Source organism: Diachasma alloeum, unplaced genomic scaffold, assembly GCF_001412515.2.
Source record: "Diachasma alloeum isolate Michigan unplaced genomic scaffold, Dall2.0 Dall_scaffold_00879, whole genome shotgun sequence".
Lineage (NCBI taxonomy): Eukaryota > Metazoa > Arthropoda > Insecta > Hymenoptera > Braconidae > Diachasma > Diachasma alloeum.
The window spans coordinates 212,683-239,978 of NW_021681000.1; the positions used below are offsets into that span (position 1 = coordinate 212,683).

The window sequence follows — 27,296 nt, forward strand, 5'->3', positions numbered from 1 at the left end:
GCCAAGACTCTCCTCCCAGCCCCCGAGGACTCCCAACGTCACGCCACATCGAGCCCCCAACCCAATCGATCTTCATTCCCTCTTTTCCCCCATTTTTCTCTTCATTTCTTCTTCAATGTATCGAGTGATTCGTGCGAAGAAAAATGTTTACGATACATGAAATTCGTCACGAACCCCCCCGAGATGTCGTTGACACGTCAAAACCGCGGATCCACGGTACCAAAAGAAGAAGAAGAAGAAGAAAAAAAAAAATATTGGATTTAGTTTTTATCGAGAGGAAGAATCATGATTGATGAAATGTAGTTTTAGATTAAAGTAAACAATTGTATTGCTTTATCTTTATCAGGAGATCGTACCAAACATCGAAATTGTAACAAACAATTTCCGTTTTATTTCTCTCCACTTGAAAAGGGGAATGGGTATATCCCACAACACATGCGATGAAATACCTCTCCCCAGTAGCATCTGGGAAAACAAAGTTTTCTCATTTATCGGCCCAGCCGATAGTAAATTCTATCGTTAAAACAAACAGCCAGGGGTAGCAGGGATGAGATTGCAACAGCCCCCAACCGAAATATCCGCTCTAGTTTTAACGGGATTCAAAGCTTATTGGCCCGTTAGCTGTTTCTACCGCACAACTCAAATACCTTTTAAGCTTGAACGTATTGTTTTTGTTTTATTACACCTTGGAGAGGGCTGTGCCAGGCACTGGAAAACACTCGGTTTATGGTTTTCAAATATGAGGGGGGGAGATGTTTTTACATTTTTGCTTCGTTAATTTTACGGCTGATTTTTATTTCCTACGCGAAAGGAAGGACAAGTCGCGAGGGAAAAGTATTGGTCGAATTGGTGGTAAACAACACAGCAAAAACGAATGTCTGAATTTCACGCACCTTCTGTAGATCTTTTTCAAACACTAAAAAACGTCTGAATAAAATGAAAATGTGTCTGAATTTCAGACGAACAGGTGCCCAGATTTCAGAGAAAATTCCGAATTTTTAAGCAGCATTAAGACAGGAATTTCTCAACCTAGAATAGACTAGAATTTTCTACGAAAAAATGAATATTTAGTGTTAAATTCCGCTGAATTTTCAATTGATTGACAATTCAAGATTATATTTACTGAAATTTTCCATCGGGGGATAATTAAACTGACATTTGGAGTCAGATAACACTTTTACAATTAACTTGCAATTTACGAAATTTCCATTTATGTATGTCACTGTGCCATACCCAGAGAAATAGTTTATCTTAATAAACTGAACTTCAGTTGAATCAAAAGAATGGGCTGTTCCTTCCAATCGCGACATCTCCATTTCAATTTAAACCCGCGTGCTCTTCAATATTGGGACTTCATTTCTTTCTCTCCTTCTGCATGTAAAATGGAAGTTGAGAAGTTGTCTCCGCATGCGCTGCTGCAGCATCTGGATTGGCCGCGGCTGTCCCATTGGGGATTGCGTCAGAGGGGTTGAATTCCCCGGTGTATTTGCTCTCCCGTTCCCCTTCCAATTGCTTAATGCGATTTGTCGGAGATCCGGGGAGCACTACCAACCCCCTGACATGGCCGATAATTTTCCTCTCGAGGTGCAAGATGAATTGAATTTATTGTCGCTCAACAATCATGAAAAAATTCGACATTTCCTTTCGAGTCATCGGTCCTAAATTTTACAGCTTCAGCTTGTTTCATCCGTTGAAACAGTTTGGATAAATTCCAGTTGAGGAGTTCAGTATGACGGGGAAATATAAAATTAAAATGCATAAAAAATATTTTTTTCAGTGATAATTTTCTGGAAATAAATAAATAAACCTATTTATTTATTTGTTTATTAATTAATTATGATTAATTATTACTAATTAATTAATAAACAAATAAATAAATAGGTTTATTTATTTAATAATAATTAATCATAATTCATTAATTAATTAATAATAACAGAATAATAACATTAATTATTATTAATAATAATCATTAATTATTTATTAATTTATTATTTTATTTATTAATTATTAATTTTTATTAAACTAATAATAAATTCAATGAATAATGAAGTTATTAATTTGGTTAATTAATTAATTAATTAATTAATTAATTAATACATCAATAAATAAAATATGTGAATGCTAATTTTGATGAGTGTAAGAAAATAATTCATCAGAATTTTCCTTCAATCATTTGTTTAAACAATAGTCTCTCGTCTGTACATTTGCAACTATTTTCCTCTTCATGCCATGGCAATGAATTTAACGAACGCAACGCTGTCACTTTCACACAACACGCCATTTCGCGGCATCCGGAAACATAAATTATTTATGGCAAATTTTGACACCGACTATAATTTTCATATTGGGTCTGCCATTTTTTTCTGAGATTTTAATCTTTTCCCTCATCTCGAAAAGTTCATTTTCTCATAAGACAAAACGGTAGCTGGGCATAGTTATAAATTAATTATGTTAATGGTACTGAACTGTCGATTGAGCACAAACTTAAGTAAAATGTCTCTAGTTATATTGCTCTCCGTTTGGAATTTATTGCAGATTTTAATCTTCAAAATTTGAGTTATGTTTATACTACTTCAATCCCACATACCGAACTCACTGAAGCACAAAGTCGCGTGCCTCCCAAGTGAATTCAAACGTATTTGCGTGTCCCGCTGCAAGCTCTTAATAATCCTTTACTCCTCACCTGCACTCAACTGCATCCCCCCACCTTCTAAATTCTATAATTATCTCAGAAGACTAATTGAGCGCCTTCAAATCCACTTCTAAGAAACGATATCCGCTATTTTTTTGCAATTCACATTACTTATTTTAGCTATCATTAAAGCTCCAATAAGCTTAGTGGAAACGATTTACTTGAGGAAAATTAATTCCAGAAAAATCTGTGTAAAGGAATACTGTAATTCGAAAATTTATTGGTGAAAATTAAAGATGATTATTAAATTTTAGATGATAATTTTTGATCATCAGTGTAGAAACTGTCGCGTATCGAAGAGTGACGTGGAGCACAGCAAAAACTAATGTTTAGAATTGCACACACCTTTTGTATTGTATCTTAAATAAAATGAAAAATTGTCTGAATTTCAATGAATTAAGATGTTTGGGACCCTTTCCGTGATTAATAAAAATTCATTATCTTTTGTACTGTTGTAAACATTAAAATTCTAACAATTTCCCCATGAAATAGAAAAAATTGTCAACACAATGAGCCTCGATTTTGTTTTTCATGTTATTTTTAATATTTTTTTTCAATTCATAAACAATACAGAACTGAATTCGATGTCAGATGCATATTCAGACCATTTGTACTATCGAACTGCGATTAGTCTTAAAAATTCCAGAAAAATCTGTGTAAAGGAATACTGTAATTCGAAAATTTATTGGTGAAAATTAAAGATGATTATTAAATTTTAGATGATAATTTTTGATCATCAGTGTAGAAACTGTCGCGTATCGAAGAGTGACGTGGAGCACAGCAAAAACTAATGTTTAGAATTGCACACACCTTTTGTATTGTATCTTAAATAAAATGAAAAATTGTCTGAATTTCAATGAATTAAGATGTTCGGGCACCTGTTCGTCTGAACGTCAGACACATTTTCATTTTATTCAGAGGTGTTTAGTGTTTGAAAAATGTCTACAAAAGGTGTATACAATTCAGACATTAATTTTTGCTGTGGGCAGACGGGAGAAAACTCCATGTTAGCACGAGAAAAATTCAATAAAATTTCCAGTGCCTTCTCTGCGCCCTTTTCCGCATGTTAGCCCTCGAATTTTTCTAGAGATTTCTCTCCCCGAATAATTTATTATCTGCAGAAATAATTTCTGCTCTCAGTGGCGGGGTCAAAGTCCCAGCATTGAAAATTGTCACATCCCAATTGAAAAATTCATGGGGCTTCAACTGAATCCCCATAAATTTCCCACATCATCAGCTACAAATGTCCGAAAAAACTGAGCCTGGATTTAAACTCGGGTATCGCATGACCGTTGAGTCTAGGCGTTTGAGACTTATCGCGTCGAAACGATTGTCGGGCTTGATCGTGCGATGACGGCACGCGACGCCTGTCCGATTCAGGTGGAGAAGGAGGAAGAGAGAGCGAGTGTATCGAAAAGGCCGGCATGTGTGTTGTCATCGTTTGTTGCGTAACTCGTGGGTACGACTGAGAGGACGTGCGTGCCAACGGTTAAACTTGTGCCACGGTATTCTGTCAGGTTCAAGACACCTGCGAGGGGATTATCCCAGGCTGCTGGGCTCGGCTCCAGGCAGCGAGTGTGCGTGTGCAGCTAGCGATAACGAGGTTGAAGGCTAACGTCACTGCATCAGGTGCAGTATGACGGGCATCTACATTCATTTGCGATGGGCATCGGAACCGTTGGATGAATTTTATTCGTTTTGGTCTACAAGAATATTTGATACGTTTTTTAAAAATTTTGATGACAATGCAAAAAACATTTTATTTGTAGGGAAAATTCCTTTTTCTTCTCCTTTAAAAAATCCACAACTTGCCAAAGAACTTCATCTTCACTTATTAGATAAGCGATATAGTGTTAAACAATTTTGGTGACACTTCTTGGAAATTTCCCTCGTATTACAGTTCCACTGAAATTTGAAGGAATTCCCAGGAATGGAAACTAAATTTGTTTTCAATTATTCTAGAAAAATTCAGGTAAATGTACTCTTGATTTACAATTGATTGAGAATTCAGTGAAATTTGATACTCAATATTCAATTTTCCATTAAGTTTTCCTGATTAATGAATAATTCAAAATTTTGCTATTTAAATTGACGATTCCTTCAATAATGAAAATTTAAGAGTGATATTAACGAATTGACTACTTAATAATTCAACGGTAATTATAATTTGTGGATGTGGCTATCCCCGACAAAAATTCGCCGAGGAACTGAGCAGAAACAGTCGCAATATTCCGTCCCCTCCCCGAAGTTCCCAATCGTCCATTCCGACCACCTCATCCTCATCATCGAAAAACCCCACTGAACCCTCTCATCCTCAATGTTTTCATCGCTGCGAATCAAGGTCCTTATTCCGTGCACCCAGCACCCAGGGGTGCTCTCACTTGTTGCTGATAGCTTGCATGTCTGGGCTCGCTGTTCGGGATCCTGCATTTGGCTTTGTTCACGATATACGCGGGCCGCACGCGGCTTAATTTCATGGCTTGCACGCCTCACTAATTTTTTCTCCAACCCTCCCCCTCCCCCTGCCGCTCCCCCCCGCCCCTCGCATTTCCTCCACCTCACTTTCCCTTTTTCTCACACACTGTCAGAAAATTACTCCTGAAATTTCAGGTAAAATATCTTGAAATTAGTAACAATCACTCATTCACACGAAATTTTTATGTATTTTGTTATTGATAAATCAGTTAAACTCTGAAGTATTCAAGGGAATTGCAATTTTCAGATCCACATGATAATGAAAATGATGAAACAATTTGAAAATTCAAGCAACAATTTCCCTGAATTTGCGGTTCACTGAAAATTCAGTTGGATGTGACGTTGAATTTCAGGACTGAATTTGAAAATTCTAGATGTTATTGAAATACCAGTGACAAATCTAACATGGAAAACCCGATTATCCGGAATTTCCAGCCTGAATGAGAGATTCCTTGAACGATTTCATCTTAAACTGAATTCAAATTAACAACATTGAGAATTCAAGTGCAACCACTGCTTAATTTTATTTATTTCTTGTTTATTCAAGTCAAGACAGCCGAAGCCAGTTACAGGACTCATGAATACTATGGAAATAACAAACACTAGTCTAGCAGCAAAAAGAATAGCTCAAAATAGTGAAGATGACAATGAAAGTGAAGAGCTCGTAATTGCTGCACGTGACATTAACAACAATTTTTTCCAGTTTCATATGCCCTATACTAGAGTCTCCATTCTCATTAAAGATATCATTAAAGATATCCACCTCAGGGTAGACTAAAAAAAATTTCAAAAAATTCCCAACAGAACCGAAAAATCGCGTTCCACCCTCGCGTTCATTCCGTCCTCTTGTTCCCCCTATTTTCATATTTTTATTCTTGATGTGGAAAATTCTGGGGTCGAGTAGATTTCAACGTTGATGAACAACCGGAGTGGGGAAGGAATCAGGTCGACTCTTCACGGGGGTTGGAGCGGCGAAACGGAATTCCGTTTCGCTGAAGGTAGACAGCGGTGTGTGGACGGAGGGTGAAGAGTGATGGGAGGGGGGGAGGAGGAAGAGGGGGAGGGAGGGGGGCTGGAAGGGTGAGTCAGGGCGGTTGTGCTTGGGATTCGTAGAGCAAAGACTAGGTTGGCTGCGAAGGGGGGCGGGGGAGGGGAAAGGGGGGCTCGGGATGATATGAGGTTAGGTTGGTGCGGGGAGGGGGCTCGCCTTGGGTTCTGGCACCGCTAGTCCTTTCTGTATTGATCGCGTGAGCTCCTTTTACCTCACCTACAAAACACCGATCCTTCTCCGACGTTTTTACCCACTCTCATTCGCGTCGTGTATCGGTGGGGTCGGTTTACGGATTGGATAAACATGTCGGTTGTTGTTGCATGTGTTTTGAATTGATGTTTCAGGGTGTCGGTGGTGATGAAGTCTTTTTTTATTTGGTTACTTTCTGCTTCCGAATGGAGGCATTGCAATCCTTTGATTTTCATTTTCTCTAATTTTGATTTGACATTATGTAGAATGGTCTGAAACGCAACAATTCCCGCAAAAATTCCCGGTGGTCAATTTTTAGAAAATTGAGTAATCAAGTGGCTAACGTAATTCCGAAAAATCTGAAATTCCGTCGGATTAGAGGGCTTAATGAGAACGAACTGTCCAAAATTTCAGCTCTTTTCATCATTTCTAGTCTTGAGAACGCTTAAAAATTCTCGCGGGATAAGAGAATCTCATCCTGCTGGAAAATTTCTCTCTCAGAAAACTTCTCTTTTTTTTCAAATTTTCAAAGGGTCAGATTTTCCGTTTTTCCAGGGGGAAAGTCGACTTTCGCCAAAATCGAATTTTTTAGCCGGGTGAACGTTGATTCCAACTATTTAAGCGACGGGCTATTCAAAACTTTCAAAAGTATGTGGAAAAAATGAAAATTGAAAAAGTTTTTTTTTCAGATTTTTAAAGGGTCAGATTTTCCGTTTTTTCAGAGGGAAAGTCGACTTTCGCCAAAATCGAATTTTTTAGCCGGGTGAACGTTGATTCCAACTATTTAAGCGACGGGCTATTCAGAACTCTCAAAAGTATCCTATTCTAAAAAGAACATAAGCCGTAAGCTGTCGTAACGCTCATTCCTCGAATTTCATTGGTCGAACATTCGGATCCGCCCGCACGTGTTCGACTTCGATCGGCTTTCGGTTTTCGTGTCACGATTTGTCTTTAACACGCGCGCTCAAGCGCGCGATCGTTCTCGTAAGAATAAACATGGAATCTTATTGATCGTTAGCGTCCCAATTACATCAGTCCGCATATGAACTAATGATTGAGAACAGAAAAACTTAAAATACAGAAATCGTTCTTGATAAGCCCTGGTTCGAGCGATTACGGAGCGACGTTGGCAATTTGTTCGAAAAATGCATATGAGGCGATCCATCAAGAAGGTAGCGAAAAGTGTGCAGTGGTCTGTGTGGCGGTAACGACCGCTGTACGCCGCACGGCCAAAAGAAGCCCGAGCGATGTTACTCCTGGCCCTATTGATTTATGGAAATCAAGGTACGGTCGAAGTTCGGGGCCTCCTTGCCCCTCTCTCATTTTTTTCACCACTCGTTCTCTCGCTTCGATCCCCCGTATAAATAATTCGAGAGTTCCGCGAACTCACCGGTGAAATTCTTCGTTCATTCTCCTCTACTCGCTATTCATTCTTTCATCATTTTTTTTCTTCTTCATTTCTGCGCTGACTCGATGTACAGACGCGGAGGGCTGATGGTGAATAACTCCATTCTCTGCGCCATTTCTGACGAGACTGGAAAGGTGCATGGAGACCCTGATGTTGGAAATATGTGGGATATCAAGTACTCATAAAGTTTACGGTGCGGGATTGTAAATTCGGTTTATGACATGTCGGGCCGCCACTACTCTCTGACTATTCGCAGGAGAATAACAAGGACCAAGACGAATTGCATTTTGTTTTTTCATGGATGTTATTATGTGTAATTCAATCATAATTAGGTAGTATTAGAGACAACCCCATCAAATTGCAATATTTATTCGTAAATTTATCAATTTATTGATAAATATTTATTCAATATTGTTTGTATGTGTTTAACAAAAAAGCTGTGTCCAGGTTATGCGTGGTATTGTGTAAAACCCCCAGATGAGCTTCACGAATCTCAAACCCCCCCCGGGGGGGCTGTGCCCCTCTCTGCTCGCTTCGCTCGTTTCCCTTCGTTCGTATTTATGAACAAATAATAATGATGAGGATAATAAACTAGTAGTAATAGTCAGGATGAATTATTCGTTTGATAGGGGCTGAGCCCCCCTCCCCCTATGAACAACAGTAAAAACAACACATTGTCATCAATAGTAATTAGTTATTATCTGAATTGATTGCTTTGCCCCCTTCTCACTCCGTTTGCCGGTTCCAAGGGAGGAGGGGGGCTGCGCCCCTCACATTTAACTGATTAAAACCTTAATTAAAGGAATATCTAGTAATCATTCGGCAGGAGGGGCTAGCCCCCCCTACTCAATTTTCCTATTAACGAATGAATTAATTCATTTTCCTTTTAACCAATTGAAACCTTAATTGAAGGAGTATCTATCAATAAATTGTCGGGGGGGCTGCCCCCCCCTGCTGACTTTCTCCTTGTTCGTCGTTATGAATCAATAATAATACAAATAAATCATGTTATTATTAATAGTAATAATTTAATATTCGATTCGGTGAGGGGGGCTGAGCCCCCCCACCTACTTAATGTCTTTTCCTGAGTAGTACAACTATTCACGTAGGAATATTTTATCTGTTGGTGATATGGGTTTACCTTTTGGAACTGTATAAAACTGTTGACTAATTAAAACCCTCAATTGATTACTAACCTCGCTATTTATCCCTGTATGAATGTAACTCAGTATGTCAAGTGTACGTGGAAACACTGCAATTCGATCTATCCCGTCTGAGGGACTCAGTATGTAAAGCCAATGGCAACAGTCTGGATGGCTATACCTAGTACCTAAATCCCAAGTACAAGAGCGTAATAACATCGCATGATACACCATCATTAATCCGGTTATCCTTCTATACTTCGGGGGAACAGACACCTCGAAATACTGTGTTTCATACAGACGCTTCGGCCAGTAATGGATATATCACTTTTTCCAACATCGAAAATAATATTTGTATACATATTTATGTACCTAGCCCAATTCCGCAAATCAGATGAACGGATTCACTAAATTCATGACATGAAAATCAAGAAAGAGAATTATTTATCTCTTTTTAAATATTGAAACACCAAATTATTTTTAATTATCACTAAAATTCAACAATCTCAATTTAATTTCATATTATGTAATTATGAAGTCATAAATTATTTATAATTTTAATGAATTTTAATTGAAGAATTTTATTTAATAAGTATCAAACACCAGAGTATCATAACGGAGAAAATTTAATAATGAATAAAGAAAATTGAAAAAATTAATTGACGTGAAATTTTCGATAATTGAATATTAGAAGCAGTTGAAACTTTGGATATGAAAATAATTGTTAGATGACAGTCATGTGACTTCATATTTTTTTTTCATAATTTTTTTTATTACATAATATTTGTGTCACAAAAAATGTTGTAAAATTGAGGAATTTCATCGCGGTTTATGTAGTTAGAACAAGACGGTCATATGTCAACGCGATCATAATCTGGTGACAAAAATTATCACAACCGGCATCGTATCACAAAATGAATGCACATCCCTAATTGAACCCCTCAACTACGTATTTTCATTTTCCCAACGACTACATTGAACAGTCACAGCCAATCATATCGTTTGCGTGACGCCACCCCGAGCTCCCGTTCTGATTCGATGATGCGTAACACGAGTAGAAAGGGGAGGAGGAATAAAAAGTGAGGCAGGAAACCAAGAGTGAGAGGTGTACGAGCGATCGTACGGCTGTCTCGATTCCAACGAAACTGATTGCGGTTCATCGATCAATCGCTGATGACGGCGTGAGCTTTACCCCGTCCCCTCCCCTCTGCCCCCCGCCCCCTCCCATCGCCGAGATTGATGAACTCGAGTATTTTCTTGCGTGAAATATCCAACGACTGCGTGGGGATGGGTAACCGTGATGGGCTGATTGAGTGGCGGTTGAACTACTGGAATTCATAATTTGAGGTTTGTTTGGTTTCTACTCACTTGGAGGAACATCTCTCCGTCGAGGTGGTGATGATCGTAGGCTGCTAGCGCCGCCATTTCCCGCGCACGGTAGTGAGTGTCTCGGTGAGAATTTTCCTCTTTATCTTTGTGCATTACAACTGCAACGAAAAATTACAGTTTGTTATTTATTTGTTGTTCGAACATGGAAAAAATATACTTGACAAGTATGAAATATACTCGCTCCGCTCGCCGACTCCCATGTGACCCTCATAATCCTTATTCTGACCCTTGTGACCTTTAATCCGACCTTCATCACGCTTATTTATAATATAGAGCGATTCAAGTAGATTATTCTTGGTTCAAGCATATTTTATACTCGAATGGGGGATGGGCGTTTCAATTCGGGGCTGATTGCTTCGTGTCAGCCCGGGCTGTACGGAGCGCTCTCAAGGGTAATGTAAGGGTCAGACACTAAGTGTGAGAATATAAGGGCCAAAAAGTGGAGGTTAAAAAATGAGGGTCGGAATATTAGAGTCAAAAACTGAGGGCCTGAATGTAAAGGTGAAGGAATGAGGGTCAGAATATAAAAATAAAAAAAGTGGGTGTCAGGCAATGAGGGTCATACTTTTAGAGGGTTTTGACCCTGACATTCTGACACTTAGTGCCTGACCCTTATATTAAACTTAAGAGGCCTTGCTACAACCCGGCCTGATACAAAAAAATCATCTTCGAATTGAAATACTCATTTTTTTTCGTGAATAAAAATATTTTCTTTGAATAAAAAATTCAAGTTATTTTCTAACCATTTACTTCCTGATGCATTTACATATGCAATTTAATTATGTTAATAATTAAATAATTGTTGTAACAATGATAATAATAATGATGAATAAATTTTTGGATTAATTTACGTTGAATTGATTTTTAATTTAATTACTTTGGGGAGTGCAATTTTGTCCTCGAATTCAGTTAATTCAAGGCGTCCGACTTTCGGTGCATCTCATAAAAATGAATGTCCTCGTTCAACAATAATTGAATTATTGATTAAGCCGCGGGAATGCGGGGAGCCATCGTTTAATCCCCATTCATTAAAATTAATCAATCGTTTAAAAGATCCTTTGGAGTTTATAACACCAGTGCCAGGGCATTTTTATCCCTCATAACCAATTATTTCGGCGGTGAAATGAGATGGTCTGCGTTTTGATGTTCATTTTAATGCTACGTACCGACGTAATTTCATTATTTAGTGGTGCGTTTGGTGCCGTGGAGTTTAATTATGCCGGGCGTATGAAGCCGCGACAGGCAGGTGCGCCATTTTCGTGAGTGGAGGTGATGCGCTGGGCAACAGTCATGCCAGCAGTCATGAGGAGCAAAAATTGAATTTGATAGAATTTCTTATTATTCTATTTATAATCAAGTTATTATTTTAGTTGATAAGACAAGTTATAGACACCAATGACCAGTGATTTATTGAAGAATAAGAGATCCCGGCGCGTATCCGGGAGACCCGGGTTCGATTCCCGGCTGGGTGAAGCGGAAATTTTTTCTCTCTAAATTCTAATTCTTTTAGGATTTTTTAATGCCTAAAGAAGGTTAGGCGGTGTTTGAGGTGAATTTGAGAGTGAATTTCTGTGGTTCCCGGTAGCTTAGTCGGTAAGAGTGCCCGGCGCGTATCTGGGAGACCCGGGTTCGATTCCCGGCTGGGTGAAGCGGAAATTTTTTTCTCTCTAAATTCTAATTTTCTTAGAATTTTTTTTTTTTTTTTTTTAGCAACAGTCATGCCAGCAGTCATGAGGAGCAAAAGTTGAATTTGATAGAATTTCTTATTATTCTATTTATAATCAAGTTATTATTTTAGTTGATAAGACAAGTTATAGACAGCAATGACCAGTGATTTATTGAAGAATAAGAGAAAAATCCCATTCACATCAACTGGCGCTGCGACAGAGTGAATTCTGAGTGAGTTATGACAGAGTTATGAAGTTGAAGAATTAAGTTTGAGAATCTTGCACAATTTTATTTCCATATATTTAGATGACTATTCATCTTCACGCCATTCCATTAATTTTAAGGATTATTTTACGTTATGAATTGAATAATTTGGCAGGAAGAAACATTACTGAATGAATTAGAAAATTATCGGTTGATAATGTTGAACTGCTTGATTTATTTTTAGCTCCGTTGATTTATGGGGTTTACGGTTAAAAGATGAACAATCCATGTTTGTTCGGTAATGGATCATTACACGGAAATATAGTGCCGCAAATGCCGGTGATTGGTGGTCATGAGGTTCGATGAGGTTTTAAAGTGTTTAGGAGTTTAGCGATGCGTGGAGGAGAGCACTCGGGGTTGATGCTCGTAAAAGTGACCGGGACTGGCACGCGACGAATACGTTCGGTACACGCGTGTGCCACGCGACTCGTTTCGTCGGGTCTATACATTATGTTGTTGTCAACATTGTAAACATGACAAATGTCAATATTTTTATTTGAATGAACGTCTTACTATGATTAAAAAAATCAAATTCATCGTTAAACAATTCAATTTTCGTTATTACCACTTCAGTCATCCTCATTAATATATGAATTAATGAATTGCAATTAATAAATTATAATTAGTAATTTAATTAATATAAACTTCAAATTCATGATGGCCATGAACAAAAAAATAAAAATCTATCTTATTAAAAAACCCTTTGCAGAATTAATTACAAAAATGATTAATTTCAGCGTTGCACTCATTAAAAAAAAGAAAATTAATTAATGAAAATTCATTATCGAATGGAACAAAAAATATTTCAATTTTTTCGCATGCGATAAAAAAATTATTGAAATAAAAATTAAAAAATTAAATTCTCTCAATAAAACTAATAACGCAGATGAAACTAATTTTCGTAATTACCGCGATTAACAAATTCCAATCAATACTCATTAATAATTAATTTCAGTACCGCACTAATTAAAAATTTGAAAATTAATTAATAAAAATTATTACTGAATCGAAAAAAAATCAATTTTTTCCCGTGCGGTACAAAATAAATTGAAATAAAAAATGGATCAACTCATTTCTCAATCTCTTCGATAACAAAATAATTAACTCAAACTGTTGCACGCTCACCCCGTCACTTATATTACCAATCGCCGTTCATTCGTTTATTCAGACACAAAGGTAAATAAGATGACTCTTGAATCTCCCCGATCTACGTGTCTATTAGGCTCCTCTTTTCCCCCCCATGCCGGCCCACTCTGTCACAATGACTCGTTGATTCTGCGTTGCGCATTGCGACGGGTAGTCGATTGAATGGTCAACCGCACCGGGAGACCCATCAGCGATTATCTCAGCCATCGTTACACGATCGAACGATGATTAATGCGTTTAGGTTATTGCGTATACTGTCAGCCCCCTCTCGCCGTCTTGTATTTAACGTGTGCACGTGTGTTGGGGTTTCGGCTTGCGGCTGTCCTCGGTGACGAGTTTATTTAATCGTCGGGTGGGTTTAGATCATTGTTTGAGTGGGAAATGATAATTTCGTGGGAGAAAATAGGGAAAACTAATTCTGAATTGATTTTTGTCGAAAAACGTTGTTTAATGATTATTTGAAGAGTAGAGGTACAAAATAATTAGAGAAAAAATAGAATGATTATTAATAATTAAATTATTCATGACTGGATTGTGAATTGACTCGAGTAATTGGAAAATTCATTAACGTGTCCAAAAAATTATTGGATTTTTTGCTCTAAACGATTTGTTTTTATAATGTTTATTTCTTTTTTTTTTTTTATTTAAGCTTGCGGTTTATAAAGCTGTAAAAGTAATGTATATTTATATATACATATATACATGTATGAACATCAGGTGTGTTTTACGTTATACAAATATTTTTGGTTCTTGGTGTTGATGTTGAGATTCGGTATTTGTTTACTATATGTTAAGATCACATTTTACTAAGAATTTGTCTATTATTTTGATACATTAATGTTTATTTCTGATATTCATTTCTAATATTTATTATTTTTTACAAAAAAGCAATAAAAATCTTTGGGGTCGATATTTTTTTTGGATAAAATTATCATCAATAATAATGAGCTAATGCTTTTTTATCAGTTACATCATAGATTCATCACAAAAACTTCGAAAAAATTAAAAATCCGTATTTTTTTATTGAAAAACTGACGGAACTCGTCAAATGATTTTATTTCTTGTCACAAAAANTTTTTTTTTTTTTTTTATTTAAGCTTGCGGAAACCTACAGGTTTATAAAGCTGTAAAAGTAAATGTATATTTATATATACATATATACATGTATGAACATCAGGTGTGTTTTACGTTATACAAATATTTTTGGTTCTTGGTGTTGATGTTGAGATTCGGTATTTGTTTACTATATGTTAAGATCACATTTTACTAAGAATTTGTCTATTATTTTGATACATTAATGTTTATTTCTGATATTCATTTCTAATATTTATTATTTTTTACAAAAAAGCAATAAAAATCTTTGGGGTCGATATTTTTTTTGGATAAAATTATCATCAATAATAATGAGCTAATGCTTTTTTATCAGTTACATCATAGATTCATCACAAAAACTTCGAAAAAATTAAAAATCCGTATTTTTTTATTGAAAAACTGACGGAACTCGTCAAATGATTTTATTTCTTGTCACAAAAAAAAAATTGCTCTGCATAATTTTCCTAAACTCTTGTGAAATTTGAATTCGCCTCAAAGGCCGGGGCCTGACGTCCCCGATTAATCAGACGAAGAACAAGTGGAAAACACCGGCTGCCCTCAGACACAAAATCGATCCCTTCACCTTGAAATCAAGCTCCAGCGATCAACAGCCGTGATTGGAGCAGCGAGTCTCGTCCGAGGCGCCAGTTTTCTATCATTCCGTAAATACACAGCATTCAGGATGATGGAAATATGAAGTGGCATATTGGTCTTGCATTTTAACGTTGGAAGGTAGAATAAAGACGAGGGTTCGAGGCTCCTCCTACCTCTCGCAAGGTCGGGCATTATGCATGCCTCTGCAGATTACACACATTATGGTTTTTCTATTCCGGAGTTTCATGCATGAAATTCATTAATATTTTGAGGAACGAGATTATTCCCTGTGAAAATGTTACGGATTTGGAAAAATATCTCTATTTATTTAATCAGAAAGTTGACGGAAAACAACGCAGAGTTCAGAAGAGGAATAAAGTATTTCAGAATTTAAAAGGCACCGAGATTTTTACAACAAATTTTGTTGTAGCTCTTGAAATTCTACGAAAATGGTTTCGATAGGAATTTTTGCAATCTTCGTTAAATTCCCATCTGTTCCGTTAGTATTTTTGAAATGTCTGCAGGGATCGGCGAAAATTGTTACTGAGTAATTTTGAAAGAAAGTTACCATTGATTAATCACAGCTCCTTATTTTTTTAAATTTAAATTTGAAAATAGTTCCTCATTTTCAATTAAACCATTAATTCTAAATATCTGAATTTCATTTTTCGATTGATCAAATCATCATCATTCTTGCGAAGTTGATAACTGATTTACAAAATATTTGAAAAATTGTACAAGACAGTTACGTGATTTTATACATAATAAAATAATGTTAATTCTGTATTACGATTTTGTCTCTCTCAATATCTGTTCTATTTTTTTCGGAAATATCTCGAAATTTCGGACAGTAAAATTGTAATGATTCAATATACCTCTCTTCGAGCTCTCAAATTTCTCCCTGAAATAAATTCTCACCCAGTTCTTGCTCTAGTTCTCTCTCTCCCCCATAAAAAATTCTCCTTAAAATCAACATCAACGCATTTGTCCAACGCATCAACTTGTTTTTCTCTTGTCCTCTAATTTCTTTTATGCATCGCCACAAAAAAGGGGGGAGAGGCGAGGTAGGGAGAGACTGAAAGTGTATGTAGTACTAGTGTATAAAGTAATTCGCCCGGCACACTGATAATGGGCAAGCGAGCCCACGACTCCGCCCTATCCCTGTAACAAACGATACAATCTCTGATTGCGCAACAACCCCGACGAACCCTCGTCTCCTGTCCTCAACAATATGGAGGACACCTCGGGCTTCACTCGTGAAGTATTTATTCATAAATAAAACAAAGGAGAGAAGTGGAATATTTCATTAACTCGGGGTAATTAAATTCCATTCATCAAGTGGTGACGGTGAAATTATTGAAATAGAAAAGCTCTCCATTATGCCAAGTGACGGATGATTATGATTGATGTCGAGAGGTGATGGAAATCATTGGGGAAAATACTGAAAATTTAATCATTTGCAATGTAATTATTATCCATCAATTATTCTTTCAATGAATTCAATAATGATTTATTTTATTTTATTTCATTTCATTTCATTGATTCATCAAAACTGTAATATTAATTAGTACTTCATAATCATAATATCAATAATGATATTGATATGAGATTATTAATTAATTCATGTCAGTTAAATAATTTAATGAAACAATTTTCCTAAAGAATAGATTTAATTGTTTTGAGGAAATGAAAAAACAAGAGAGAGAAATTGACAATTTCATCGTGATTTTTACTGTCTCATTGATATCGAGAGGTGATGGAAATCATTAGGGAAAATAATGAAAATTTATTCGTCAATTATTCTTTGAATTAACTGAATAATGATTCGTTTCATTTTATCGATCCATCAAACCTGTAATATTGATTAATACTTCATAATAATAATATCAATAATGATATTGATATGAAATTATTAATTAATTCATGTCAGTTAAATAATTAAATAAAATAATTTTCCTAAAGAAAAAATTTAATTGTTTTCATGAGATGACAAGACAAGAGAAAAATTCCTAATTCCTTCGTGATTTTTATTGTATTAGAAATAATGGAGGGAACGTTTTATGACGTCAGAGTTTTGTCATCACGAGATCATTCATCATCACCCCCCACTCTTCGGCCTTCTACGCCCGACCCAATGGGTTTCATAACCGAATTAAATATTTCACGTGAAGAGTACACTTCAATTTCGCACATACCGAAGATACATGTGTTATTGTGTGCATGTGAGGCGTGTCGTTAGAGCTGAGGGCATTAAATTTGCAAGATTAATCTGCGCTTTCATTAGCCGCGCTATCGCGGTGGTCGAGGCTGCTCTTCCTCGCGTTCCCATTCGCGTTTCAATTATCTAATTAATCGTCTGATTATGCCACGACGCCGAGATTGAGGGATAAGGCACTCATTCCCATATTTCTGTGGATTTTATTATTTTTTTCATGAATGAAAAGTTTGGCGATAAGGCAAATGAGGAATAATGGAATTCATTGAATTCCCTGATTGTAGAGATTTTTTTGGTATTTAAATTTGGAAAATCTCAGAGCTTCAATTTGAATAGATGTGCTTTGATATTTCAGACTAAAAGATTTCAGTATTTTTTTTCTCTCCAAAGTTTGAATTTCATTTTCAAATTTAAACGATGACTAAACATTTCATGAATTAGAATAAAATTTGAGAAAATTCACATTTTTTTTATTGGAGAGATGCTGCTCTTGAAGATAAGGACTTTTTTTCCATAAATAATTGATGAAAAATAGACTTTCTACAACGATAATTCAGCAACTGATTTCATGATGAAGAAATGAGGTCTCCGAAAGTTTAAACAGTTTCAATTATTCATTTAGGAGAGAAAAACCTTTGAAATGCATTTTTCCAATTTTGAAAAATGTTATTTGATGATGTTGATTATCCATTAACTTTCACCCGCAATTTACCTGTCGATATTATTCGACATTCTTGGTCCGTTATCGTTCAATATCGAGGCTATTGTCAGACGGAAAATACGCCAAGGTGAAATGCCAGAGACAACATCCAACACTCGCTGGTGAATAAGTCAAAGAGAGCAAATACTCGAGGAAACCGAGGCTCTCTCTGATGGTATACGCGAGTGCATCAAGGGTCGGATAATGTATTTTGCATGTACTCGTTTTAACTCCTCTCGAACTTCTTTATTTCTGGTTCTCCTGAGTTTCTTTAGTGGTGCGATTATCGGAATTGGTGGGATAGATCGAATTTTCCGATACAATTATTCGAATATCTACACGGAGAAAAATTTCCGGGAGAAATTCATGTGCTGTGATCATAACCCGGCGCGATTTGAACTCTTGGAAAATCTGTTGTGTAGCGCCAGAAAAATTATTGTGCCCTCAATAATTTTTCCGGTACTGCACAATAACAAAATGAAAAAAAAATTAAAATAAAAAATAATAATAAAATAAAATAATAATAAATATATAAATATAAATAATAATATATGAATATAAACAATAATAAAATAAAAAATAAAATAGAATAAAAAAAAATAAAATAAAAAAAAAATCAATAAAATAAATTTTAAAAAATTTTCTGTTACACTTCAAGACCAACAATAAGTGGACTTGAATCGTTTCACCGCTTCGCTACTGAATCGCTCCATCTTTTCCGGGATCTAATTTCACAGAATCATAAAAAACTACCGAAAACCTCGTCGTTAACCGAATCCCCAAAAAAACGTAAAAATGGCACTCACGAAAATTAAAACTAAATAAATAACCGAAATGTCTCTCCACTCCGCCGAACCGCCATTTATAAACAATCAACCCAACAAGAAAAACTCTATTTTATTTACGCCGAGGGTCACGGAGGGGGAGGGCGCGAGCTTCATCCGCTAATTAAATTCGATAAAATCAGTGGGGCATCCTCTCTCGTACCCTTCAATCCACTCGCCAACCGAGATCATATTCCACCGATCACAGGGAGGCAACGCTGCACGTCCCAAGGTCCCCAAAACACGACATTAATCCACCGGTCGAGTCTCAAACCATCGAGTGTCGAGGAGGGGAATGTGTGCACAGGAGGTGTATAAACGAGTCGGGCGAGGTTAAATGGTGTACATCGGTGGAACAGGAGATACGTTCCTCTTGGGACGTTCGCGTGACTCCTTCATACTCGGACCGACGAAATCACCCCTCCCCCCCCCCTCCCCTCCCGCCCTCGCCGGCGCCCCCTTGCCGTTTCTTCTTTGTTGTGTGTGTACGCGCCAACGCCATTGCACTAATTGCCATTCTTAATCTCATTTGCCGGACGTTATGGGCGAAATTAGATTGAAAATATTGCGGAATAATTTTTTGAGAGTTATTTTTAATTTGAGGGTAATGCCGCGCTGTGTATAGGGTTTCGTAATGATAATTTTATGAAATAAGTCTGGGATCAAGTTACTTTTTTTGGGCGGGTTTGTGAATGGATAGAGGGAATTGTTTGCACTTTAGGAAATTTTTTGAAAATAAATACAGTAAACAATTTTTTCACTGATTTTAAAATGAAAAATGAAATGAAATGATTTTTTTCCCTCCTGACTAGAAATCAATATCAGTGTTCTGAAAATTATTCGTCAACTGGTTACACACTGTTAAAAAAAATTGGTGGAAATTTCCGGAAAATATTTGAAAGTTTTTATCACATTCAAGTTCCAGTGAAATGTCAAGGAAATTTGTCATTGAAAATTGAGAATTTTCTGTAAAAATCACTGAGAACTGTGAATTTAAATTCAATTATTCCCTCAATTATCTATGGCTACGGATAATGCATTATTATTATTATTGAATAAAAAATGAATAAATAAAAATAAAACAAAAATGATTAATCCACTGAAATTTTCGTAATTTCCTAGTTGATTAATTGTTTTGATAATGTTAAATTCCCCAATAAAATATCATTATTTACCGCACAAAATAATGTGAAAGCCCTTCACTTGCAAGATATCCGCAAAATAAACTACGGCAACATTTTCACAAAATTGTTGCTTGATTAATAATTGCGATAATCTCCCTCCAGCATTTTCGCAATTTCCCCCACTCACATGGTCAAAAACCATTACCGCAGATTACAGGGAACATTTAGAAATTTAACTAGAATAAATGTGTCCAATTATTCACCCGAACGAGAAGCTGAATGCCCAGTCATAACTCCAATGTTTTGATGCATCCAGAAATTTCCCATAAATATTTTCCCTGCGACACTGGCTTTCCGTTAATTTTTATCAACTGAATATATTCAGGGATAGTGGATGGGCCAGGTCAGGTGCAAATGAAGTCACATAGTCCGGTTAGGTTCCCAAGATGGGTAATCATTATTCCACCGAGTTTACCCATCTCCCGGAGCCCCATCCAGCGCTATTAATCTCGCTGTTAGTTTGTTAGTAACCCATGGGTGCAGTAACGACGATAAATAATCGAACGGAACGATAATTTTTATCGTTGTTGCGCTAATTGTTATTTACGAGTGGATATAAACTATATCATGGCTTTATTAAGCATTGGAGTCACTGGGCCCTCGCTGTGAGACCGGGGACGGGAGGATCACGTGGTAAATTATAAGGAGAGGGCAGATAGGTAGGGAGAGATGAATACAAAGGTCTTCGGGTGATAAAAGAACAAAAAGCCGCGGGAAAACAATCTTTAATATTTTTCGTCTCAATGAGAAAGTGGCGCAGGAATAAAATATCCGATGACATCTCTGCAAAAAAGTCCGGTGATATTTTTTGCAAATTACTTTTGAGTCGTGGAAAAGTCATAGAATGGTTTTGGCAATTATTTTGTAATCATCTCCGGAAGTGGTTCGTGTGGAGACGATTGTCAACGATTTTTTTATTGTTGATGTTTATTTGAATAAAATAAACGATTTATTGGATTAAAATAAAGTTTATTTAATTCAAATAAACCATTTTTCTGGATGTGGAATTTTCAATTAAATCGTTTCATTTTGGAAATAGTTATAAAATAATCAAGTTTTTTTTGCTTGAAATTTTCGTCTGAAATTTCAGGAAATCTTGTCATTGATAAATTAAATACTCCATTGATTTTCTGTTCAAATGATCTGGGCGTCAATAAAATAATTGATTTTTTAGAAAGGATTTTTCAACAAATTCATAGAAAGGATTATAATTATAATTGTAATTCAACTAAATAAAACAATAATTACAATTATAATTGTAAATATAATAATGTAATTAATTGTAATCATTATTATAATTGTAATTATAATTTTCTTTTTGATTTTTTTTATTAAAAAATTTCTCCTCTCGTTTGTTTATGAAAACCGAAGTAATAAAATATCGAAAATCCCGAGGTACTGCCTCCTGATTTACTGCAAATGACCGAGAAATAACGGGAATAGAATGGGGGTCTGCACAGAGGGATGTTCCCATTGAATTCAAACCACCGTCAGCGATTTACGACGCATCGTTCTCCCCCAAACAACTCGATCGAATTGCTCTCAGCTTTCAAATTGAGAGAAAAAATTAATAAAAGCTGAGTTATCGAAGGGCAATCGCTTGATTTGACTAAAGAAATATCCATGAGGATCGAGATTTTAGTGGCCGCGATTTTAGTATTTCCTCGCTTTTGATCCTCATGAATATTCTGCACTGAGAACCATGAAAATGAGAATTACAACACCATGTCAACAGGGAGGTGTTGCAGTAGTGTGGACAATGCACACCTGCGGGTGTATGGAATCCTCACCGCAGTGTTGTATTACCATGGAAGCAATGAGAAGGAAAAATAAATAAAAGTCCATTACATTGGGTAATATTATATGGAAGTAAAATTCGTCACCAATGAAGCTGAACAATTTTTAAAAATTATGGACATTATTTTGGAAACGTTTTTGATTTTGAAAAAAAAAAAAAAAAAAAAAAAGAAATTAGAAGCGAGTACTTGACGCCATACGTTATGGCGTTAAGTGACAGTAAATAATACTCCATTCAAGAAAAATTCATAAAATTATTCATGAATTCATTCATTACGCATCTTTATTAACAATTGACTTTTTTATGTATCACTAATTTTTGTAACGCATTTACGAGTGTATGAAATTTAATACATTTGAAATTAGAATGAAGAAACGGCCTCTATAGTAAATAAAATGATAGTAAATAATACTTTACGTCCGAAGCCCCAAAACCCGCGTTTATCGGTCCTAGGACATAAAAAAAATTTTCGAATCCCAATCCCAATTTCCATAAGCCTCGACATAGCTTCCCAAGAAATTGGAGACCTCATCTCGCCCCCTCCCCCCGCCAAACCACTGGGAAACGAGACCTGATGATGAAGCAGACGCGCCGACGAAGAAAAAAACTGCCGAGAAATTCAAAATAAACCGAAAAAGAAATGAAGAGGACACTCGACTCGTGAATCTCAGCGACACTGGGGGTCAGAATTCGCGTGGCCGCTCATTAGCATCATAATAACGAGCCCCTATGTCTCAGCGGTTGTATTTACGACTGCGTCGTGGCAAGTTGATGCGTATTGGTGGTGCGTATATCGCGTTAAGGTGTAAGGTAACATCGGATTTCTGTACGACGACCACCCCGGTCGCCATCTCGCGGATCGTGACGCCTCCGCCGTCGGGGCGTGCGCGCGCGCACTGTCTCTCTTCCTGTCTCGGAGGTCGCACTAGTCCGATCGCTTTTGCCTCTCGGAGGAGAGATAGGTGGAGAGAGAGAAAGAGAGAGGGAGAATTCGGGATGAGGAAAAGGGGTAAAAAGTGAGGTTGAGGAATCAGGGAGTGGGATCACGAGGGATATTCATCCCAGAACGTGTTACGTGCGTTATAAGGAGACATTGAGCTTTTATATGGGATTAGCGGGGCGTTAGGCATGTTCACGGGGGTCTTTAATTTTAATTTTAATTTTAGGATATCCATACCGAGGGAGATTCGGGTGGCGTACGCTGTTGGAAATTTTTTGAAGTTTAAGGAACATGCAGGTGAATTCTCAATATTCTGGACTTGAAGTCAAGTTCAGAATAAATTGCTCATGGAATTCCTGATTCATCTTGGAAATTCAATAAGTTTTCAATGAGGGTTTGGAAAATTCGGGAGAAAAGTTGCCTGAATTTTCATGATTTTGAGGAATTTTCGTTGTCGTATGAACCTGAGAAATTAAATTTCAATGGATATTCAGGAAAATTGACTGATTTATCAATAATAAGATCAGTGGAAATTCCATGTAAATTATTTGTTGTTGGAAATTACAAGATTTTTTGCTTGAAATTTCAAGAGTAATTTTCTAACAGTGTATATTACACATTTAGACACTCGATTTAAAAAAAAAATTTCATACCAGGAGTAAATTTAGCAATTGGGCTCGTACGTACAAAAATACAATTTTCAAAATTTTTCTGTAAGTTTTCCTCTCGGAAAAAAATACTTGAATTGAGTATAAAATAATTTATATTCTCACTTGGGAATTCGAAGATGATTTTTTTGTATCGGCCGGGTTGCAGCGAGCTCTCTCAAGTGTAATATAAGGGTCAGGCATTAAGTGTCAGAATATAAGGGTCAAAAAGTGGAGGTTAAAAAATGAGGGTCAGAATATTAGGGTCAAAACATTAAAACTCTTTTTTTAACCCTAACATTCTGACCCTCATTCCTTCATCTTCACAGTCAGGCCCTCAGTTTTTGACTCTAATATTCCGACCCTCATTTTTTAACCTCCACTTTTTGACCCTTATTCTCACACTCAGTGTCTGACCCTTATATTACACTTGAGACCGCTTGGTACAACCCGGTTTGATACGAAATAATCATCCTCGAATTGAAAACACCAATCCCCATACCCGAATTTTTATCCGTGTACAGGCCAATTTTTACATCCGTAGATGTGTGATTTTTGACCGAACGAATTGCAAAATATCCTCAAACAGGTATTTTTCACACGATTACCTTTCATGCCGTAAAATTCGCCACGATTTTCAAGTTAATTTTTATCCAATGTTTCTCTCCCTGCGCAGTTTTAATTCGTAATTAGAGGATTTTATTCCGATGATTTATCGATTCCCTCTCTCCCTTGAGGGTAATTGGGTAAAATAGATGGCGGCGTTAGCGCGTGCCACGATCCACCGCTATCCCCGCAGTCGCGTAATTATGCGGCTCTCCTCCTCCCCCCTCTTTATACGTAGTCGTGAGAGGGTCAACCACCCCTCGATTCTTTTCCCTCCCCCATTTGTCCATTAATCCGAGTACATGTGGGCCAATTAAATCGCGAGATCGACGGGTGATCGGCGCCGGACGTAGCCGATAAAACGGCAGAGCCATAGCCGAGGGATGTTAAAACCCGAGATGTGTCTGGGGTGGGAGGAGGGTTGGGGGCTTTATGGAGGATACAGAGGGACGCGCACGCGCCACCCAACTCGGCTAACCCGGAAGTACTTAAATCCGTCATGGCGCCCACCGGAAACAGCTCTGAGTCACTCCTGTAATCGCGGCTGCCTCACTCTTTCCCTCCACTTCCCCTTTTTGCACCTCCCAAGGATGTATATCGATTTTTCAACTGCGGCTTCTCCTCAGAATGTTCTCAGGCTAAATAACAGTCGTAATTTATCTTTAAAATAAAGGAGAAATGAATGAGGAAAGGGAAAACAGTATTTTTCAGCTATTTCGCATTTCTTCAAAATAATTAATTTGAGTAAAAATACTGATGATTATTATCATGACAATAATCGCAATAATTATTAATTTCATTATTATGCATAAATTGATTTAGAAAACCATTTCTATCGCTCTTATTTTTAGTGTCTTTTTAATGAATTAGGAAAAAAATGAACATTGTTATAACAGTAATCATAATAACTATTAATTTACTTATTATTTTTTAACTGTTAGTTTTCGAGATAAAAAAAATGAATTAAATGTTTTGAATATGCAAATGGGCATACGTCATTTCCATTAATTTCAAATGACTCCCAATAAATATGAAAAATAGTGAGAATTACAAAGACCTATATTCAACAGCAATAAAGAATAAAAAAAAATTGAGGAAATAAAGCAGAGTTTTTACAACATCTGGGGAATGAATACAGAAGGAATGTGAATTAGTATAATATTATGAGGAGACGGGGAGGGGGTAATAAGTAGCGTGAAATTCGTCCTGCAATGAGTTAATGAGACGCAGAAATACCGGAGTACTTCTCATTGAAATATTCAACGTCTCTCGCGTGACGTGGCGGGCCTAGTCCCAACGAAAGTTCTGCACCGATGGGGGATATGCGAATGTGCGAGAAAATAAATATTTTTTTACGCCAGTTTACGGTGTTTGTTTTAAGGAGAAACGAGTCCAGAGTGTGAGGTGTGTTTTTGCGTCGTTTCGGAGAGTTGAAGGAACGGAGGAGAATTCAATACCGATATTTAATACTCGGGACGGGGTACGACGGGTACGCCGTAGGTTTCGCACAACGGGCGCACGGGGACGGCTGATCTGGACGCTTTAAATCCGAGTGCAGTGAATGCAGAGTGAAATTCATCTTTCGATGGTCTGATTGAGATAAAGAGGAAATTTCTAGAGTTTAAAATATGGGGGATGGGTGTTTCCATTCGAGGATGATTATTTCGTATCAGACCGGGTTGCACCAAGCGCTCTCAAGTGTAATATAAGGGTCAGACATCAAGTGTGAGAATATAAGGGTCAAAAAGTGGAGGTTAAAAAATGAGGGTCGGAATATTAGAGTCAAAAACTGAGGGCCTGAATGTAAAGGTGAAGGAATGAGGGTCAGAACGTTAGGGTTAAAAAAAGAGGGTCAGAATATTAGGATCAAAAAATTAGGGTCAGAATATAAAAGAAAAAAAAGTGGGTGTCAGGCAATGAGGGTCATATAAGGGCTGAAAGCGGTGATCAAGCATAATATATGACTTATATTTAGACCCTCATTGCCTGACACCCACTTTTTTTACTTTTATATTCTCACCCTAATGTCTTGACCCTAATATTTTGACCCTCATTTTTTTACCTCCACTTTTTGACCTTACATTCTGACAGTTAGTGCCTGACCCTTATATCACACTTAAGGGCTGATACGAAATCATCAAAAATCCAAAATTATTGTCAGTGAAGATATTCTTATGAAAGGTATTTACGACGTATTATGGCTGAGCGTGGCTGGTGTCTTCTCTTCGCTGTGTAGGAGGCACCACGCCGGCCCGAGAATCGATACCGTCTGGCACAGTAAAACCCGTGGCCTCTTCCTCAATTTCTTCCTGAAATCCAGGGTAATTTTCTCTTCCCACCGAGTCTCCCCGCTACCCGTCATACTGCAGTTAATTTCACAATGAATTTTTCAAGTCATGACAAATCCAAGAATCCACCCCAGATAATTTTCAAAATGTCGTCCGCAAAACTGGGTGAATAGACGGAAATCACTGAGGTATTTAAGGCGCCGTCAGGGGGCGTCGAAAAAAGTCAAGAAANCGGTGGCCTGGCGTAGTGGTTAAGGCCGTTGCCTCACAACGGATAGGTTCCAGGTTCGATTCCTGGCCGGGTAGAATGGTGAGATCTAACCATTTTTAAAGTCTTGATCAATCGCCATATAGTCTCATCAGACTCGAAGCGATATAAAATAAGCATAAAAAAAAAAAAAAAATTCTTTGATTTTTTCAAAAGCCATGTGCAAAATCACAGATAGCCTAGGAGAATGGCTGAAACCCAGGAATTTTTCTAAAAAGTGCATTTTAACATGGGCTCTTATGGGAATTCGGGCAAAAAATATATTAAAAATCTTAAAAAAGTTGCCATTTTCCTGAAATTTTGTGCTTGGGTGGAGTTTTCATGGAGGAATATAAAAAAAATTAATCCAAGTGGCCTAGGAGAATTGTTCAGACGAGATAATTCAAAAACTCATGAAAAATAGGAATTCTGCGTGCGCAACATGGAATAACGACAACGTCGAGGTTAGGAATCGTGGAGGGGTGAGCGCGGCAAATACGAATGGAGTTGTGATGATTTTCTATCCATATTATTTTCCAATTATCCAAAAGACAAGCTAGAAAAATAAAATAAGGCATGAAATATGTGGGAAACAACAGAAAAATTATTAAAAAAATATTTCGAATGCAAAAATGATCGAAATAGATTGAAAATTTGCAATTGAAATATCGTTTTTTTGTTCAGCGATTGGTTTCCTGCGGGGGAACAATAGATTCCCCTCCGTCTCACCTCCTGAA

The 27,296-nt window shown here is 36.9% G+C and overlaps 1 protein-coding gene across 1 annotated transcript in view; it reads right to left on the reverse strand.

Annotated features, from left to right (window-relative positions):
• LOC107045119 (aryl hydrocarbon receptor protein 1) overlaps positions 1 to 27,296 on the reverse strand; it is a 112,668-nt gene that overhangs the window by 19,198 nt on the left and 66,174 nt on the right. Inside the window, exon 3 of the mRNA XM_015267256.2 lies at positions 10,326 to 10,444. Within this exon, the coding sequence (XP_015122742.2) occupies positions 10,326 to 10,444 (119 nt within the window). The remainder of the gene's footprint in view (positions 1 to 10,325; positions 10,445 to 27,296) is intronic.